Source organism: Coenobita brevimanus, chromosome 90, assembly GCF_032717465.1.
Source record: "Coenobita brevimanus isolate Jiangsu-jjx chromosome 90, ASM3271746v2, whole genome shotgun sequence".
NCBI classification, from domain to species: Eukaryota; Metazoa; Arthropoda; class Malacostraca; order Decapoda; family Coenobitidae; genus Coenobita; species Coenobita brevimanus.
Genome location: NC_137043.1, coordinates 38,859,581 through 38,881,692, shown reverse-complemented (window position 1 = coordinate 38,881,692; position 22,112 = coordinate 38,859,581). Strand labels below are relative to the sequence as shown.

The 22,112-nt window shown below is 41.8% G+C and overlaps 1 protein-coding gene across 2 annotated transcripts in view; it reads right to left on the bottom strand.

Moving 5' to 3' along the window:
- Positions 1–21,781, bottom strand: part of LOC145411578 (uncharacterized) — a 34,601-nt gene extending 12,820 nt beyond the window's left edge. For both annotated transcript variants that reach the window (XM_080281588.1, XM_080281587.1), the window contains exons 1-6: positions 20,417–21,781; positions 14,281–14,353; positions 9,358–9,456; positions 8,564–8,779; positions 7,079–7,241; positions 2,881–3,070 (exon numbers count right to left, since the gene is read on the bottom strand). In XM_080281588.1, the coding sequence (XP_080137714.1) occupies positions 2,881–3,070; positions 7,079–7,241; positions 8,564–8,779; positions 9,358–9,456; positions 14,281–14,353; positions 20,417–21,639 (1,964 nt within the window). In that variant the 5' untranslated portion in view covers positions 21,640–21,781. The remainder of the gene's footprint in view (positions 1–2,880; positions 3,071–7,078; positions 7,242–8,563; positions 8,780–9,357; positions 9,457–14,280; positions 14,354–20,416) is intronic.
- Between the last annotated feature and the right edge of the window lie 331 nt (positions 21,782–22,112).

The window sequence follows — 22,112 nt, the reverse complement described above, 5'->3', positions numbered from 1 at the left end:
GGGCCGAGACTCCCACATGCACTACAAACACACGCAACCCAGGCAAACACAACTAAACAAAACTGGAGGGAAATAAAATGCATAAATGAAACTACTCAACAGCAAATTAACTACATCGAAGAAAATGAAAACTAAACAGAATGCCACACTGAGGGTCATGCATAACAAAGGAAAACAGGAAACTCAAACAGTAGAGTTTGATGCAGGTCTTTGGTTAAATTAGAGTATATCATTTAAAAATAACTGATTTGGTTACTTATAATAATAATAATAATGATGATAAACTTTGCTTCTATACTATATTCATCTAAGACACGAACCAGACATGTAAAATAATTAACGCCTTCAAACCAACAACTCTGATTTTTCTTCCCATAAATCTTTCTCCTTTTACCTTCAAACAAAAAGATTCAGCTTAAACCTGTCTGAATACAGATTACATACTCCCACTGAGAATATATTACTATCAATAGGTCATCAACAAAGTGACAGGATTAATGGAGATTATTACTAATCCCTTGACTGTGACTCCACAAACATAAATAACTCATCTAGTGGTTCCAGGGATAAAATTACTGTTCTCATATTGCCCAAACAGTTGAAGGCAGTTTGGAGACCTGGATCAGACTCTATTAAATCATATACAGTACTACTGTAGAACTAGGAACAAAAATTATGGTATCTCGAGAACAAACAATTCAACAATATACATGCTACTAAGGGTCTATAAACAAAAGCAAATAATGAAAAATAATAAAAAAGGACTGATGAACCAAACACCAAGATCCCTGTGTACTCCTTATGTGCCAATCTCTTTGTTTATCATCTGTGTGTAGGATAACAGAATTTTATCATACATTATGTTGTATTCTCGTGGACCACAAGGCTTTCTCAGCACCTCTTCCTTACAAGCTTATTTCTGCATATGGCATGTTAATTTTCTCTCATACTTCATTTATAAGAAATCGTCGTCGTTGTCATCATCAGCATCATCATCAATTTCATGTGATATAAAATGCATATACAAGAATACCTAGGTGAAATACGCAAAAAATACTGCACTGATAAAGAGAATGCATACACGGGAAGATAAAGGTGTTATACACAAAATATACTGGCAAAGAAGAGGTATCAGAAAGCCATGTAAGCTCATGATAAAACTGTTGGCAGTGCAGAGGTGCAAGTGTGAGAGGCTTGTGGGGTGCTAGGCTGGTGTGAGGGGTGGTGTGATGCAGTGGACTGGTGGTTGTGGTGGTGGTGGTGGTGGCAATGGGGGTGGGGTGGGTGGAAAGGGGGAGGGTAACAAAATTGGGAAAAGAGAGAATAAGGAAAGTGAAGTGAAAAATAAGTAGAAATGCTGAGAGTGAGTAGGATGAAAAGAGAGAGAGAGAGAGAGAGAGAGAAGAAGAAAGTCTCAAAGGGTAGAGTGAAAATGAAAACACATAAAAAGTTAAAAGTGAAATTACAGGAAAAAAAAAAAAAAAAATGGCACAGGAAGAATTTAAAAAAAAAAAAAAAAAAAAAAAAAAAGCACTGTATCACACAGAATAAAAGTGCTGGGTGGAGAGTTCAGTGAAGGTAACACCAATACAAACACATTGCATTTAACAGGGATTATCATAAATCTGACTAGGAACTGCAAAAATTCTGGACTGGGAGAAAATTAAAAACCCTACAGTATGATGACATCATTTTCAGTTTATTCTTGCTGTTTCCAGATGATAACACTCAGCTAAGGAGAGTCCCATAGTGAAGAGGATAAAGCTATATTCAACCCCTTCTGTTTAAAAAGTTCCTCCTTAGCCAAATAAAAATGCCTGGAGACAGAAAGATTAAATGGAAAAGATATCATACTGAAAAAGTTACAGCAATCTGAGTGAACATTAACAAAGGTGGATAACAACCGAACACAAAGAGGCTGAGTGTGGGAATCCTGAACACATTAATTCAATGTACTAAACAAAATCCACGAAAACTACTGGGAGTACTTGACCTCTGATTATATGTGTCAAGATTTTTTTTAACTCTGACACTGACCTGATGATTAATGCAAGATTGTACATTGGTGAGGGGAAACTTGAAATTTTCTGCTTTCAAACTTGTTACAAGACACAGTTATGATTATTTTACTATCCATTTGAACTAAAATCAGCTCTGATGATCTGAGTTTTATTTTCCACATAACCCTAAATATCTGCATACAATGATAATATAGTATAATCTGATGAAATACTTTGCACTCAGTTTATTTATGCATTAGAATTTGAGGTGCTGCTAAAACACCACCTGGATTGAGGTATGACAGACCTATAACACTGGACTCTAGCCGATAACATCTGCCGGCAACCACCAGGAAAGGAATTTCAATCTCCAGTAAAGTCTACATGTGTGTGCATTTTCCAGACACACACAAAGAGACCCATAATTGAAAACATGATCACTGTAATTCCTGGTGCAATGCAGCAAATACTGTACATGATAAACTGTGCACATTTTGTGATAACATTCAAATCAGCAGCTGTGTGCATGTATTTGCTTCTGTGCAAACTTTACAAGGCAGTTTACATGTATAGCACAGTAAGCAGCTGAGCATAACAAATGGTGTCTCTAAAGCTCTAATCTGGGTATCTCTCCACTCCTCAGTGCCTCTTGGACCCTCAACAAATGAGGTACGTCCCTGGCACAGCTTCATAACCCACCTGCATATTTAAACACTTGGTCTCCTTCACTTAGTCTAGCAATGTGCAAACTGCAGCATTATGCACATATGGTACAATAATTTTAACTCAACTTAACCTGTGCAGTATTAACCTAACGTAATGTAAACTAACTTACAGCCATAGAATCACCCTATTCCTGCATGTGGTATGAATCACACACCTGGCAGAGTCACTTGTGCGTGGTGACCTCCTGCGTGCAGCGCCCTCGTCAGTGACGTCCTGGTAGTACACTTCAGACACGTCAGCCGAACGTGTCTTGGTGGAGCGCACACCCCGGCTGGCTGATGACCCACGAGGCTTATACGCTGCATCACTCTCTGCCCGTCCTCGTCGCTCAAGTTCGTATGAACCTAAAACAAGAATCATTACCTTTTACCGTTAATGTAACAGGTCACTGTATTACACAGTCTTCAGTCACCTGATGGCAGAATAAAATTAAAGACACACATGCAAAGTTTACAATGCTATTATTATTACAAATTATCGAGTAGCTTATGCAATGATGTCTGACTGAACCAAACACAAAACTCTTTAAAAAATGTATGAATACTAAAGATACTACTGTACTTAACTGCTCCTATTTCATAAATAAACAAGAAAGGATTTTAGAGACAATATTCTTTCTAATACAGGGTATAGTCCTGTTCTGCTATGTCCTAAAATTGTTGCACATTAGACCACACATTATATAACTTATCCAGAAACTGCTCTTGGGGTACACTGCACTACATGCAATGTTAGCTGATGAGGTAAGTCAATCCAGGGAGCACAAGAACATATCATTCTGCTTTGAATTACACGAAAACCAGTTGTCATTTAAGGAAAACACAAGCTGTTAGAACCCTAATTAAATTCTGTCCAAACTTTCACCTGTTAAAGGTGCTTGGTTACATGTTCATACAAAATACTGTGGGTAATTCTGCAAGAATGACATGAAATGATGTAATCAGGCTCACTCAAATAGAGAAATATACAGTACACAGTATATGCTCACTCTAAATAATCCTTATGACCTGTATGATCAGCTATTATGCAGTTAGTGTATCTTTGGTTATTATACATCCCTTCAGCTGAATTACCATACAATGCCTTAGTTAAGCCATAACACTATAAAGCAAGCATTTATCACACTTCAAAAGACTGGGGAAACAGCGAGAACATCTGCAGTTGTCATGCCACACAGCTGAGAAGGTATGTAGGAGTGAAAGACAATCTAAATAGCTAAGAACTTCTGCATTAGCTCATCATGTGTTGTGTAATTAACACTGCATAACATTAATATGTTAGCATCGTCAGTCATTAATGATTAATACAACTAACTTTAAATTTTCATAAAACACAAATGATGCATAAAAATTACAATGTTTTACTTACATTCTTAGCATGACTACTCAAAGTCACTACAGTACTGATATTTACACTCTGAATCAAAAATGCCATTTGAGGAAACAAATGTTCTAGGGTAATCTATTTTTGTGGTAGTCTGACCTTAAACTGTAAATTTAACATGAGAAAAAATTTCACTTGCATCATATAACAAATTGGTGTATGTATCATCAAATAATATGAGAACAATTTAATACAGCTAATCCTCCATTTTACACACAGATGTCTGTAAAGAGTAAAGTGTTAAGTCCTGAGTTTTCCATTCACAGAGCATTATGCTGGCTATCAGGAAAGTCTGGGTACTCAAGATATGAGTTTCAAAAAAATCTTCAACACAACAAACATGATGCCTTTTAGTCCCTTGGGTGATAAAGTTTTCCCACTGCATGATATAAATGTCAGTGTCAGCCAGAATAAAGTGCCAAAAAATTTTCACCAGATAATTAGCAAGGATTTTCCACTGCTGACTAAATTGTCTGGCATTAGCAAGGTTAAATAAGTAAAGGAGACAGTACCAATGAAAGGGCAAAATCAAAGCTATCTTCATCCTGATGTCAATGTTGAGTGAAAAATGGTTAACCTGAGCTGAGAATCAGTCTTTGGGTCAATTCCCAATTGTGTCTATGACTTATTCTTGTTGGAGGGCTAAGGAAAAGGAAAACTGAGAACCTTCACACACTTTTCTCTTCCAATAAATTCCAGCTATGAGAGGGGCTTGATCATTAGTGAAAAACACAGCCCTGGTGTTTCTTACATGGAGAACCTACTGTAATCCATAAAAGAGATCTGGAAGAATGTAAACATAAATCTAGGGATGCAAGAGTCAGACAACTAAGTAAGAACAGATGTTTATGGAGACAAAATGAATATTCCATCACCTAAAAAATACTGGGAAAGAAAGATGCCAGGAAAGCCATTTTTATTCATCAATAGAAAATAACTTACACATTAACAACTCCAGGGGAAAAAAAAAAAAAAAGTGATACAGCTGAAGCATCCCAGTGTTAATAATAAACTTAAGAATAACTTAGAAAATACTGAACCAACAACTGCAGTATCAAGCATGCAAGAAAGAGAGAGAGTGAGAGCGGCAGTTGGCTGTATATTGCACTGACCATCACCAAAGATACGAAAACTGATGAAGTGCAATGAACAAAAAGTATCAAGGTCAAGAGCAGTATTCCCAAGGTAACTACGATAACACTATATGGCAGTTTATCGAGCCTGGAAATTGCTTGCATGTCTAAGTAAATAACAAATGTGCTTACAAAAGTGCAGCTCTTCAGACATGTGGTAAATCTATACTGCATATTTAATGGTATACTAAAATACACTAAAATATCTACAGCAATGGACTGACATAAGAGTTTCTGCAGAGGACATGCATTATCTAAGTGTATACCACATATATAAATCACTATATTAAAATCACAATGTACGGTATTCAGTTAAAAAGAAATCTCATACAGATATATATATATATAATAAAGAAAATTAATACCATCAGCTGCTGCTTAGAACACAGAAACAAACACCTTATAAAACTACACAATATCACATTCCATCTGAAAATTCTAAGCATTCCAACAACTAAGCATAAACAAAATGAAAATCCTTATAACAATATAATAGAGATCCAAATTAATTAACCCTGAAAAGATTAGCACTGCAGTGAATGTATGAAATTATGTGAAAGGGAAAAGTAATTTAAAACAAAAACAGAACTTGCTAAACTATCAAAATTTGACAGCAATTTAAGAGCTTTAGATCACAATGCTTTTCTCCTTTTTTCATGTTAGTTCAAATTTATCACTCTTCCATGTTTTCATGAAATGTGGGCAATGTATACACAACTAGTGATGAGACAGTGTGATGTAAAGTTCCTAAATCACCTGTCAACCATCAGGAACAAACTGAGCTCCTGAACCAAAGAAAATGGCAACATAATGAGACAATGTAGTTATCCAGTGGGGGGGGGAAAAAAAAAAAAAAAAAAAAAAAAAAAAAAAAAAATCAGGATAAACTGACAAACACATCAGTCTGAGTCAGCAATCCCTTGAAACTAATCAGTACTATAAAAATACAAAATGACATGAAACAATGACAGCTACAAAATATATAAACCATGAAATACACAAAACAATGCATACCGGTATATTTTCACTCTATCAATGGAGGTAAAATTTGATATGAGAAAACATACATACATCTACTGCACTGTTAAAAAAGCTACTACCTGTAATTAACAAAGTAAGAAACAGTTCCTAATACCATACTGTGAGATGATCTACAAAATATAAGTCTTTTGCTTGCACGAACATACCAGCCTGAAAAACAAAACGGTGGAGTGTGAGCACTAAAATACCTTGCCTCAGTGAATGTGTTGGAAATTATTTACTCTAATGAAGTCTGTTGGAGTCTTGCTCTTTGTCTAGTGAGAGGAGGGGTGTAAGGCTCTTCTTCAGTGGCTGTGCATTCTTGGAGAGTAGCAGGGGTGACAATCTGACCCTGAGGTGTGCCAAGAGACAGTGTGTAGCGTATGGGTGCATAAGGGCTGTCTGTCTGGTCCTGTAGGATTGCTGGCTGACTGTATGATGTTACTACAGCCTGTGTGCCAGTGTGAGGAGATGTTATGTGCTGCTGGAGTACAAGTGTATCTGGGGAAGCTTGTGTGCCAGACTGAGGAGATGTTATGTGCTGCTGGAGCACAAGTGTATCTGGAGAGTGTACCTGGTGTTGAAGTGAACCTCGCAGCAGTGCCTGATGGTCAATAGGTGCACTGAGCTGCTGGTGGAGTAGATCAAGTTTATCCTGTGGGTGTGCCTGAAACTGTAATGAGCTTGAGGCCTGTGTGTGTGGGTGAGATGTGGTGTGTATCTGTGATGTGGGCAGTGAGTGTGGTGTGAGTTGCAGCATCCCCTGGGTAAGGTGCTGGGAAGGTTGTGGTGAGAGAGGCTGGTGCTGCGGTGTACCTGGAGGGAGGGCGTGGTGGTCCAGGGCATAGTCAGAGGCATAGTGGTCCCCGTTCATGTGGGGCGGTAGAGCTTTCACGTTGCGGTTCATGTCACCAGTGTCACCCACCAACTCACTCTGGGAGTAACTACGCCGCAGCTGATTCATCAGTCCTCCACCACCCTGTAAGTTCAATTACCAGTTAGAAAATAATCACTGTCATCATCATCATCATCCCACCCTCTTTTTCCCACCAAAGAATGGGGTGAGGTTGGGTTCTGAAAGAAAGTATTGAGAAAAACACACTAATGGAAGAATTAATCAGCAAGTGGACAAATTAACACAGAAACATCACCATCATCATCATGACTTATTTTCATCTAAAGACAGAATGAGATGGGTTTCAGAAACAAGGAAAGAGAAAACACGAAGGTGGGAGAGCTCTCATGCCCAGTGAGATAATTCTGTTATTCGTTTCTAGAGGCTCCAACACGCTTGCATGCATCAGCCTTGGTCACCTAATGGTGGCTCTGCATGCTGCCCAATCTCTGGCAGCTTCCCCATTCAGTCCCTTATCCCTGAGGTCATGCTCAATGACCATGTCCTAGGTCTTTTTCAGTCTAACTCTCACAACCCTACCCTTAACATTAACACTTCTTACTTTCTGCACCCAATTATCATCCCCCATCCTCTCCACATGCCCAAACCATCTTAATCTACCTCTCCTTATCACAATGCCAATACACTCCAGTCCCATCCTACCCCTCAACTATTCCATCATAAACCTAGCCCCCCCCAACCCTCACACTCAGGGACGCATTGCACATCCACCTAATCATTGTCATTTCTGTACATTTGAGCCTCCAAATATCCTCTTCCTTTACTGACCAAGTCTTATTACCATACAACATCAAATCTAAGAAGTTTCACCTGCCTTGCAAATGTTAACATCTTCATTAACACATATAGGACAACCTATCCCCACACCAGCCCTGTTCAAAGTCATTCTGGTCAATATTAATTATCAAGAGTCCTTAATTCTTATACTGAGGCCACTTACCCTGACTTATACAAAACTGTCCACAAGTATGTAATTACCAGCCTAAATGTTAAAATGGATACCCATGAATCCTTCTGCCATGGCATAGTTTCCTGAACACAGCAAATCATCTAGGAATGAGAAGAAAATCATGCACAGTTTGTCACTCACAAAAAAAAGGTCAGGTTCCCTCTTCTTCAAAAGCAAAGCCCCACAACAGTCCAAAGTTAACTTCTCTAAACCAACACAAACCTACATGATACTTGAATTAAGGCTCATGGGCCATCCTAACCCCATATGAGTCCTTAAGTTAAATTCTCAAGGCAGCACAATCCTTCGTGATTCTTCAATTAACTCCCCATGGGATGACCTAACCCCTCATCAGCCCTAAGTCAGCTCCTCTACACCAAAGTCCCAACACCAGCCACAGATTAACTGTTCCAAACAAACCCAACTAGACACTAGCCTTGATGGCAGTCTGCATGAGGACAGTGGTGGCATAGTTGACGCCCTTGGTGCCGAGCTGTACCACAGTTGAGTACCCCTGCTGGCGGGCCTGGGCAATGCACTGATCGATGTCCTCCTCACGCCGTGCCAGCCATGGGTGCACAAATTTGCGGTACAGGATGGATGAACCACGCGTCGCTGGGGACAGCAGCCATAGCACCACTAGGATCTTCAGCTGTTATGGGACAAGAGAAAATGAAATGAGTTAAAGGAAGAAAGAGAAGTGAAGATAACAAATGCAGACATCCATGTTAAAAATTGGCTTTTCTGATGTTCTGTTTTCCTGTTACGACCTCAGTAAAGAACAAATGTCTAATAGTTTCAATTCTACTTATAAAGCTGAACTGGCAGTTTCCTTGTAAAAATTTGGAACACATCCCTGAATTTCAACCAAATTACCTCTGTGATACAGACAGGACCTATTCCTCAGTCCAGGATATTTTACCATGTAACTGCCATTGAATTAACTCTTATTTCCACTTATACAGTAGACCCTCCCTTTCATGTCCCCCGCCAGACTGGATTTCAAATTTAACGAACACTTTGAGGGACCCCAGCTCCCCAGACAAATCTGCTAGAGACTTTTCGTAAATTGGAAAAAAAAAATAATAATAATAATCTCTTAGCACCAAATATAAAAGATGTTCTCAAAGTGAAGATGTTAAGAAAGATGCCACTATAATGAAAAGGATTAATAAAGAGATCATCACACTGAAGAGGCTTAAATTCAAGAACACTAACTCATCAACTGACCTCATAGTAGAATGGAAACCAGAAGCTGAGGAAGAGATCAGTCAGGGTCTCGAAGCAGGTGAAGAAAGCAAACACTATCCAGTACATCATCCATTTTACCTGAAACCACAAAATACATTAACACATTACTTATACTTGATTAATACTGCAACTGAGCAGTTATAGGTTCAATTTTAATTACTGCAGGAAATAGTTTTGGTGAATTTCAATTTTATTAATGGAGCCTTTCACATGGACCTAGCTGCCTGTACTAACAATATCAACACTAAATTCTTCATACCACTTTTAACAACCATTACATTCTCAGCATGTCATAACAGTGATGCTGGGTGTTGAAGGGTTAATTGTTTACATATCTGAGGGCAACTGGAGATCATTCTTCTGTCAATGGATGATATGTGAACTATCATACTGGAGTTTGGGAATGGACTTTGAAGCTAATGATTGAAGCAGAATGCATTAAAAATAAAAAAATAAATACAAAAGTGAAAACAGTAAAAAATAGGCACTGCAATGTAGCCTACTTCCAGACCTAATATTCTTGCTCCTGCCAGATGTCTGCATAACCCTCTCTAGTCTTATATACCACAAACTCAAAAGGTCATGGCTATTGTGGGCTGCAAAAAAGCTGTATAAACAAAAATAATATAATAAAACACTCCCGGGTGGAATGCAATTTAAAACGAAACTTGAAACTGAGCCAAACATTCTTCCACAATAAACCAGCCAAATCAGTCACTCTCATATTTTATGCAAGGCGGCGAACGTGTACATTTGCATATTCCCTTGGGACAATAGACAAACAAGAGAGCTGTTTTAGAAGTCAGTGCTGTGTATGGCCACACCTATAAAACTAAACATATGCTTGAAGGTCACTAAGGGATCAGAAGGTGTCAGCTAAAGTCAAAGTCTCCTCTGCCTCTTTACACATACCATGGATACACATTTACATCTTCACCATCATCACTGCCATCAACATCCATTATCATCATCACTGTCACTAACCATTATCACCAGCATCCATTGCTTTCAACACATCATCATCATTATCTTTACCACCTTCAGTATCTTCACCAGCATCCTGATCTTCATCATTATCATCTTTATTTCAACATCATCATCACTGTCATCATTGTCACCACCATCACCACCATAACAATTGCCATCAAAAGCCAACTTCCCATCACAACAATGGGGTGGGCATGATGCAATATAGAGGAAAAGGAAAAAAAAACATCAATAAAACTATATGGCTGCACTAATGTCCTCCCTTTGACTGCTAGAATTTCACTCACCTGACCAAATCACCTATATTAGACTGAACTGTTGCCTAGGTTTGTCTCGAGCTACGGTACTATATTAATAAGGGGAAATAATTATGTAGATCCAGATGTCTCCTGGAATTTCCGTCAGCTGAATAAGACGGCTGGTGTTGAAGGTCTAAAATAAATATCGTAAACTGAGGGCATTCGTACTAATGAAAGGGTAAAATGAAATATCTTGAACTCCTGCTGACTGCTAGGATTTCTCACTACAGTAAAATCTAAGGTTATCCTGAATAAATATGAGAGTGTCTACAGCGGCAATGAAAAGGGTTAAGCAAGATATTTCAACCGCTCAGAGGTTTTCCCCTATGTGAAGTCTATCTATAGCTTTAACACAATACCCAAGTGTAATTATGGCGGGGAGAGGATTAAAACAACGGGGTTAAAATACAAATATTCACCCTTTGACACGGCAGGAGAGAGCACGCCAGTTGTCAGCGTATGTCACAACAAGAATAAAGCAACAGGATTAATTTTAACTCCACCATGGCGGTGACTCCTGCGACGACATTCCTCAAAGGTCACACCACTTGATACTGTATGTCAAACACAACACACACACATATTTGGGGGATTTTGGTAGAAGTGTCTTCTAATGATGTGTTTTCTTTTGTATTTATAATGATACTATCGCCCCACTGAAAGACTGGCATACTGGCATGATTGGGCTTGATTTACAGCAAGGAAGGTCTGGATATTCACCATTGTTTTTTTTTTTAAACCAGAATATTAAATTCATACACAAAACAAGACTCATGCTGCAGGAATCTCTAAAATTCCCGTAACATTTCACAGTATATTACAAAATACCCCAAAGCAATTATGCCGTTATAACTGCGTCTGAACTTCATCACATATAAATTAAACTCACATGATAGAAAAAAGGGAACAAAGAAAATGATGGTAGAAGAAAATTACACACAAGGAAACTGCTTAAATAAATGAAACGTAAGAGGAGATATGTGTGACAGCAAGACAGAAAAAGTAATTGTGAAGATAAAGAGGAGAGAGAGAGGAGAGGTGTGAAGGGAGGGGTGGGGAAGGAGGAGTCATGAGGGGAAATTGAGGCAATGAAAAGAGGGGAGGGAGGGAATGAGGGGAAAGGAGTGGGGGGTTGAGGGGAGGTGTAGAGGTTGTGTGTGTGGGGGGGGGACACCAAGTAAAAGTAAACTAAAAAAAAAAAATAAAGAAAAGAGACAAATTTAAGCCAAGAGGGAAAAGGAACACTGGGGAAAAAAAAGAGCAAATCACACACACACACACACACACACACACACACACACACACAGGGAAGAAATATGTAATAAATGGAGCATATTTAAAGCTACCAAAGAACACACACACACACACACATGAGTAATAAGGCCCTGTGCCAGCTGGTGCAGGTGCGGCACTCACCCCCTCACCCATACTGCTGGATGAGCCACATTCTCACCCCCACCCCAACCATCCTTCATCCACTCACACCCACATCCACACATCCTTTAGCCATGTGTTCACCTTTATTATTATTATTATTTATTTATTTATTTCATAGATTAGTTTTCCTTCATTATCCATTCGTCCTTCAACCATGCCCACCTGTATTGTTTGCTGGGTTGTGGTTTATATTCACTAATCACTTTTTTTTTTCTTTTTCATCCACATATTATGGTCTTTTTATTATCAGTACCTGCTGTGTTCATCTACATATACTGTACAAGCATTCACAACCGCAGTCTTACACAAAAATAGGTAATGGTAAAATTCTCATCCAGGCTACATCAGTTTACTATGCTTCGGCGAAGAAGGATGAACCAATGACAGTTTCATCTACATACGTTTTTTTTAATGGAAATATGAGTGGATTGAAAACATGAACTATTCCCACTTTCAAGCAATCACTCATAAATTACTAATACCTGCACCTAATCATTTAACCAACCATTCTACCAACCAGAAAAAAAAAAAAAAAATCCGACGATTACATACATACACACACACACACACACACGTCAAACCACAACCCAGCATGCAACCAGCCACCAAAACCACCACTCAATCAACCAAACAACTATTCATTCTACCAACCATTTAACCAACCAACCGACCATCCAATCCCCTCACCAACACCGCTGTACAAACACGAGCAGTGATGGTGGGAGAAGAGGAGCTAAAATTAATTGAGAGACTTGGGGCCGATTCCACAGTTGTTTGTAGTGGTTTGCAAGCACCCAAACAAAACAAACTGAACTGTGTTAATGACTTATGACTGAATTATATGATGATTTTGGTGACTAAACTATGTAGCAATCTTAATTATCTAACCATTTGACAGGGGGAGTGAAAGTGGATACTGAACTTTTTGGAAAAAAATGTAGTTATTAAGTGTGGTTGGGGAGGAAGCAAACAAACGAAAACTACTGTGGAATCACCCCTTGGATGCTTTCGTTCATGGGGTTGGCACAGCTTAAATCTGCTTTCAGGTGTGTGTGTGTGTGTGTGTGTGTGTGTGTGTGTGTGTGTGTGTGTGTGTGCAGAGGTTACATAGGCGATAAAACACACACTCCCATAATAAAAACAAAGAACACACAGCCACTTAAGTAGCCCTCCACACCATCCCACAGGTCAGATCTTTAAGCGGACTAAGGAAGCTTAAGTGGATGAGGACAATGACGCCTCAGGGATGGTAAGTGATGTACAATGCCTGCCCTGTGTGTGTGTGTGTGTGTGTGTTTGTGTGTGTGCTTATTCTGAGACAAATATATACAGTATGTGCATCTGAAACATTAGATTCTGTCCGTCTCTCTCTCTCTCTCTCTCTCTCTCTCTCTCTCTCTCTCTCTCACACACACACACACACACACACACACACACACACACACACACACACACACACACACACACACACACTCTGCAAGAAGTGACCTCCAACCAATGTCCCTTAACTCACTCCCATCAAAGGGATTCACCACAGATGCTCCTTCTATCCCTAGCCTCTTCCATAACATCCACAGGGCTTTCTATACCACCTTTATCATCATCTAATTGGCCTTAAGTTCCACCTATAACATTTAACATACCAATTTCTACACCACTCTCTATACCATCCACACTATTTTCTATATAACGTGATATACCACTTACACCATCTTGTACACCATTTTCTACACCACTTATGCTGTCTCATATTTCATACTCTAAAATAAATACCCCACTTCTTTATATTCTATACCATCTTCTATACCACATATCATTTTCTTTAACACTTTCTCCATCATCTTCTCAAACCAGGTCAGAATTAAGGATCCTCTTGTTTTACTTTCTCCTGACACCCTCAACCTCACATGTCTCTCGTCACCTCCACACCGCAGTAAGTGGGAGGTCACTGCCTTACTCACATCTCACCCTATATTCTTCCTTTCCTATCAGCTTCTCCTCGTCTACCTATTGTCTGACACCATATACAAAGTTAGAATACTTGCGAATGTTCTGATTTCTGTTTTAAGTTCTGGTCTGAATCAGCAATATTAAACAGACGTAGCGATGGATATTTCAGGCGAATGTTGGGTGTATATCTTTTCATCATAAATAAATAAATAAATACATGTTAACTTACGTATTCCTTGACGTTTTTGGTCTTGACTGCCTTGTAGGAGTAGTAGGCTGGGAATAGCGTCCCGAACACCAATCTGTGGGGGAGAGAAGAGACGTGGGTTAGTGGGGGGGTCATAGTGGGAAGACGAGTTACACAGATATACAGACTACTCATACCGTTCTTGCAAGTCGATGCAGAATTAATATAAACCCTTAGCTGTCGTGGTTAGCTTAGATTTTAGCTGAGGGCACCTGCCTGCCGAGAGAAAGCTAATAAATCGTCAAAAAGCTTAAATATAATAAAGGTGAAAGGGTAAATGAGAGAGAGAGAGAGAGAGAGAGAGAGAGAGAGAGAGAGAGAGAGAGAGAGAGAGAGGTGGTTATGGCTGGTTGTTACTTAATATTACACAGACCATGCGTGTGTGTGTGTGTGTGTGTGTGTGTGTGTGTGTGTGTAATATCTATGTACACACAACTTAAGTGGCTTAAGTGCACAATCCTTATCCGTCACTGGATCTATTAACACTTTTCAAGGTCACACACACACACACACTTACAGCACCGGTTTATCGATCCTGTGGGAAATTTCATGACCCACCTTCAATCTTTCCTTTACCTTCACCAATTCTATATCTATTCTTGCTTCTTCCAGGCTATTTTATTTTCATTTATCTTTATTATATTCTTCCTTCCTTCAGACGATTTTCTTCAGCTCAGGAGGCAAATATCGAACTGGGGAAATTATGTCTTTCATTTTTTTTTTCTATGGCAAGACGATTTTACTTAGCTGCGAGAAGACACTGGGTTGGAAAGAGTAAAGGAAATGGGACCCAGCACGAGCCAGCCTATTTTCTTTATTACTTAATTCTCTCTCTCTCCCTTAAACCATCCTCTCTCGCTTTTCTGTCTGTTACTTCTCCCTCCTCGCACCCACATCCACACCCACCCACACACCTTGAGCATTATTTTAGTCCTGACTGCGTGTAATTCAGTGAGCCTTGAATATGAGGTAGGACTGAATCTCCCTGACACCTTTTCTTAAGTGATTTATTTTTCTTACTACACCTAAATATCCTAGTCTGTGTTACCTGCATAAATCCTTCCAATATCGCCATACTCTGCAAAAACAACGTAGAAAAAGAGAAGAAGTGGAGTGAGGGGAAGGCTGTGAGATGTAAGGGGTGAGGGGTGAAGAGTGAGGGGAAGGACTGTGAGATGTGAGAGGTGACAGAGGGGTGAGAGAGGCTGGCAGTGGTTCAATTTTACAAGAGTTCCCCCTTACACACACAAACACACACACACACACACTGGCAGCCAACACCAAATTAAAAAACCCCGTGTCCAAGAAAAAAAAAAAAAATTGAGAGGTACACATGCTTCTAGGAAACAAAGCTCACGTTTCAGCAGAGAATGAAACGTAGTAAAGAGGAAGGTATTTGTTTCCTCATTCCAATCAGTGCTACTCGTGTGTGTGTGTGTGTGTGTGTGTGTGTGTGTGAGAGAGAGAGAGAGAGAGAGAGAGAGAGAGAGAGAAATACACAACCACACGCCTCACAATCAACACTCAAACATCTCCAAAATCCCCGCCTCTCGTCACTATAAACAAAGATATAAGCCAACCCAATGACCTACATACATTTTAAGAGCACATCAACACGTACAGGAGGTATTGTCGGATTAGTGTGTGTGGTGGAACGCAAGGAAGCATTATATACCCGTAGAAACTGGTGATGAGTGGCTGGTTTTATGTAGGTTGCTGATATGTAGCTAAAATAAATACTACTACTACTTCTACGACTACTATACTACTACTACTACTAGTACTACCACTACTACTACTACTACTACTACTACTCCTATCTCCTACTAATAAAAATCAATCCCAGTAAAACACACGTAACCTACCATCATAAAAAATAAAGCATACACAATCATCCGTAATTAGTAATAATAAACACACAGTCTAACCAAAAACACATTAATTAATCCAAACAGAACACAACAGGTTCATTAAAACAAGCACACACACACACACACACACACACACACACACACACACACACACACACACACACAGCTACCGTACACGTCGCCTTTCGCTCACTCCTGTTTACTCAATTCTGACTCACAAACCTCACCCCTGCATTATCCAGACCGTAACATGTATTCAAGTCTCTCTCTCTCTCTTCATCCAGTTATGCACCTCTCTCTTTCTCCCTCTATCTATCTATCTACTTATCTATACGTTCCTACCTTCACTCACCTGATTACATCTCTCTCTCTCACCTGAACAACCAGCATACTAATTATCGCATCTGCAACTACCCATTCTTACCTAATGCAACTGCAGGAATAGTAACCAACCTTAAAGCAATATTATCTCCAACACATCTACACATTTTTGCAATGCTTTCTTGTGGTAAAAAATAAATAAATAAATAAATAAAATGAGGAAGTTTCTCATTGTTGACCAAATGATGTCAGCTTCACGTAAACAGAGAGAGAGAGAGAGAGAGAATTTGTGTGTAGGCCTGCTGGCACACATGCACACACTCAACTACAAATATAACACACACACACACACACACACACTTCATGCCTTCCTTCTCCCACGCACTCACTCTACCACACATTTGTCACCGATGCTGCAAGGTACTATAAGAAGACCAAAAAGGATGAAGAAGAAGAAGAAGAAGAATGAGAGGAAGGAGAAAGATGATGATAATAAATAAAATAACGGAGGAGGAGGAGGAGGAGGTATGCAGGTAGAAGAGAATGAGGTGCAGAAGGAGGAAGAAGAAAGGAAGAAATTAGGACGAAGAAGGGCGAAATTTCCCTTGATGGATAATATCAAATAACAAGTTAGTTCCACCCAATACCCCCACACGTAACCCAATATTTGTCTACCTTGAGAAATATCACCCGGGTAATTTTTCTTGTTTATTTTTATCACTCTCCGATCAATTTCTTTCTTTTTATCGCCCTCAGATCAATCCATTTTCTCTTTATCACTCTCAGATCAATTTCTTCTTTATTCTCTCCTTAATACAAGTGCGCCATATTTATCTCTTTCATGCTATTACCAAAGTATATTATTAAAACATCCTAGTAGTAGAAAGAATATAAAATTATTGTCGCTGTAAATAGGCCAGTGTTACATAGCCACCTGCAAACACTCAGTAGTCTTGCCAGAAAGAAATGCCAAATCTTAACTTCAGTCTGCCAGCATTAGGGAGTAAACAACATTCTCTCTCATCTAAAAGTAAACACATTTTTTTTTGACTAATTTTAAAAGCATATTAGCAGACAGGGCTACACCTAATATGATGCTAGTCACGAAGAAGTGCTATGGAAAGGATGAAGAGCCACAGTATGTCCTGCCACCGAGTTACATAAGCTGCAAGAGGACGAAAATCTAGACCAAAGTTAAAATGAAAGGTCCAGGTAGTGGTTGCCGTGGTAGTGATGGTTAGGGCAGTGGTGGTGGTAGGAACGATTATGGTGTGGTGGTGCTGGCAATGACGTATAGTATATGGCACTTGCAGATGTGGTAGTTATGGTTACGGTAGTAGCAGTGGTGGTGGTGGTGGTGGTGGTGGTGATTATGGCAGTGGTAGCTGTGAGAGAGTTATGGTGGTGGTGGTAGCAACGATAATGGTGTGGTGGTGTTGTGGTGGTAATGGTGGTCGTCTTCATGTTTAAGGTGGTGATGGTGGCGGTGGCTTTGTTCAGTCTATATATACCACTCGGAGACGGAAGAGGAGAGCGATGATGATGATGATGATGATGAGGAGGAGGAGAAGAAGGAGGATGGAGAAGTGGTGAAGGAGAAGGAGGAAGGAGCGAGTGGGGCACAAGAGATGATGATGATGATGATGAGGAGGAGGAGGGGGAGGAGTAACAAGTGAATGTGTCAGGGAAAAAAGGGGGGGGGGGGGCTCTGAAAAGGAAGAAAAGATGAAGTTGCTGGAGGAGGAACATGAAGAAAAAATAGAAAGAACGGGAAGAAATACGATAAATAAAAGATGACATTATGCAACGGAAGCAGGCGGGAGGATAGGTATGGAGAGGAAGGAATATGGGAGGAAACGAAGAGGAGACAAAAATTATCGCATACTCCAACACCTCCCCAAATTTCACAGAGTTTAACTAGGGGAATCTCTCTCTCTCTCTCTCTCTCTCTCTCTTCCCAGATAATATTTTAGTTGGAGCATCGCATATATACTGTAATGAAATGGTAATAAATGTAACGAGAGAGAGAGAGAGAGAGGAAGTAGGATGAGGTAGCCAACACACGGCGAGATGTGACACTGTTCCAAAAATACATATATGCACTGACCGGCAACACCTATCAACAACCCCTTCAACACACTACACACCCTTGCAACACACAGTACACCCCCTCAACACAGTGTACATCCTTCCAGTATACTACACAATCGCGCAACACAGTACACATCCTCCCAGCACCCTATCAGCACCCCCCTAAAACAAGCAACGCATCCTCGCGTCACAATGCACATCTTCAAAACACTCTACACTCATAACAACCAACAAACTTCATATTCTTTGTTAGCCTTGTCTTATTCTTATTCCTAAATTAGTATGGTTAGTCCACTGTGGCTCTCCTCTTTTCTTATTCTCAAACCATCACCATCACCATCATCCCCATCACGATTCCCATCACGATCACCACCACAATCATTATCACAACCTCCTGTCACCCTAGCGACCCACGATCACCATCACCACCACCATCATCATCCCCACCACGACCATCACCACTATCATCACAACTCTCTATCGCTAGCAACCCATCTTCCTGGTAACAAGACACTAGTAACACATCACGCCAAACACTGCACAAGACACGAACTAAAATCACTCCCAACATAGCCCACTCTCTCTCCCAGCCTCCCTGTAACACAACACCGCAACACATAACACCTTAATTGCCTACATATCAGGTTTAACACCGTCTGATGCGGCATAAACAACACCAAGAATAAACTTAACACACCGTCATGATAAACAAAGCATATTAATAAACAACACACTGACCACACAGTAATTTAGACGAAAAACAAGCACAAAACTCTCAAAAATTAATAACCAAATATATACAAAAACAAAATAAAAAGTCAAAAACAGTAAAAAAAAAAAAAAAAAAATAGCGCAAAAAAAGAAACGCTCTAGGGACACACTGATAAAAACAATGAAAGAAAACACTAATAAACAAGACGAACCTAATGAAAAATAAACACAAAACACCAAAACACAAATAATGAAACCGCCACGCACACACACACACACACACACACACACACACACACAGTAACAAGAGTACTTCCGGTCACAGAGTCCAGTGACGCAATGATCAGATTATATCATGTCTAGTGTGTGTGTGTGTGTGTGTGTGTGTGTGTGTGTGTGTGTGTGTGTGTGTGTGTGAGAGAGAGAGAGAGAGAGAGAAAGAGAGAGAGAGAGAGAGAGAGAGAGAGAGAGAGAGAGAGAGAGAGAGAGAGAACGTGGTTAATATTGTGCCTTGGGTTGGTTAGCTAAATACAGTGACAGGTACACAAGGCACAAATGTACACACGGCTGCTACATAGTTACGCACACATGTACACCTGCACAGAGGGTAGTGGTGCATGGCTACCTTTCAGTATGCAATGGATGTCGGAAAGACCCTGAGCTGGTTAAATATAAACCACACACACACACACACACACACACACACACACACACTCTAGAAGCCTGCAAACTAATCCCATCCATGAAATACTGAAGTGAGAGACAAATTCAAGATCCGTTCATTTCGAGATGGACTCTGGCATACATGGCCACGAGGGAACGTATACATGTACACCTGCGCAAGCGGACAAATGTACTAGATGAGGTTGTACACAGGCACCTCTAACCCCCTACACAAGTGTGAGGCGACATATGGTAGGCACACCTACACTATACACCTCCACAAGGACGAGAGGCGAGGTTAGTCCAAGCTGCGGTACATGCCATTCCTGGAACAGCTAATGACTCGGTAGTGTGTTAGTTGCTGACACCGACATGTACACTGGCAGAAAACCTGTACAGTGGAGACACATGAGCACTCCATTACACACACATGTACACCTGCAGGACTGGTGTGTGTGTACCTGAAGGCGGTGTAGAGGCAGAGTGATGTGTGTGGCAGTGCGAAGGCTGTGACCAGCGTGATGACGGTAAGGTTGGTGAGAGTGACCCTCAGGGGTATCCCAGGCGTCACCAGCAGCTCCTCGTGTATGGTGGCCACCGTCACGCTGGAGTCACTCCGCGATACCCCAACGCCCGCGCCCAAGCGAGTACCCGCACCCACACCCACACCCACACCAGTGTCCTCCTCCTCTACCTGGTGGAGGGGCGTGGCCAGCATGGGCGGTGGGCGTGCATGGTGTAAGTGTGGGCGGGGGCGTGGTGGTGGTGGGCGTGGCACCCCCGGGTCAGACGTGGAGTGCATCAGACGCCGTGCCCGCCCCCGTGTTGCCACCACACCCCCACTCCCGCCCACACCCACACCCACTTGAGGCAGGACGGGCAAAGGAGTGACGGCCGGAGCGGGGCGGGGTGGGGTGGCGGGCAGGGGGGGCAGGGAGGGTGAGGGGGAGGGTTTTGGTGGTGGTCTAAGGGGAAACACGAGGTGGTCCTCGAAGGAGTCCGACAGGTGGGACTCAGAGTCACTATCATCATCAATAAGGCGGATCATCATGTTGCGCGCGGCACACACCGAGGCATCAGTGCGCTGTGGCGCGGAAGGCGCTGCGCTCACTGGCTGCAAAGGTGGACAGGGGACGGCCTCATCCTCACTGCGCAACACCAGCTGCACCGTCGTCGTCGTCATTGGTGTGGATGTGGGTGCGGATGTTGGTGTGGGTGTAGGTGCGGGCGATGGTGTGGGTGTAGGTGCGGGCGATGGTGTGGGTGTGGTGGATAGGGAGGGAGTGGGTGTGGTGTCAGGTGATGGTGTGGCAGTAGGGGCAGGTGAAGGTGATGGTGCTAGCGTAGTACTGGCCGCAGCAGTGGGTGCCGCCAAGGACACGGGCACAGGTGGTGTGGCAGTTGTGGGTGCTGTTGGTGGTGTGGATGAGGGTGGTGGCGCTGGTGCTGGTGCTGGGGTGGGTGTGAGGGGCGGCCTGGTGGGCGGCTGGGGCGCCTGTCTCTTGCTGGTGGGGCGGTGTCGCAGGCCCCTGGTGCGAGGTGAGCGAGGGCGCAGCTGCCGCAGTGCGCCCGGCAGGATGGTGACGGAGCCATCTAAAGACACAAGGCAGTCGCTGTAGATGTCATCGTCATCATCATCGCTCACAGGCGGGGACGTGTGATACTGCTGCCCCGCCTCCGCCATCACGCCCGCGCTGCCCTGGCCTCCTCCCGCAGTGCTGTGGTAGTGTGGTGCAGTGGTGTGGTACTAGGGCGGCCGGGGCGGGGCGGCGTGTTGCCCCGGCCAGTGGCACTCCCTCACTGACGTACACCTACCACCATCACCCTCACCACACCACACACCTCACCCTCACCACTACCCTCCCTCACCCTCACCAACACACTCACACACCGCACAAATAGCTCACCCGGCACGTGGCCATACCCTGCTTTGCCATACCCTGCACCACTCCACTCCTTCCATCATCACAACTCCACTCCTTCCATCATCACAGCTCCACTCCTCCATCATCACAACTCCATGCCTTCCATCATCACAACTCCACTTCCTCTATTCACTCCATCACACCAGTTTGCTTAACCACCTCCCCAACTCTACTCCACCAAGCCACACCACTCAGCTACATCACCTCAACTCTGCACTCCATCCCTCCACCA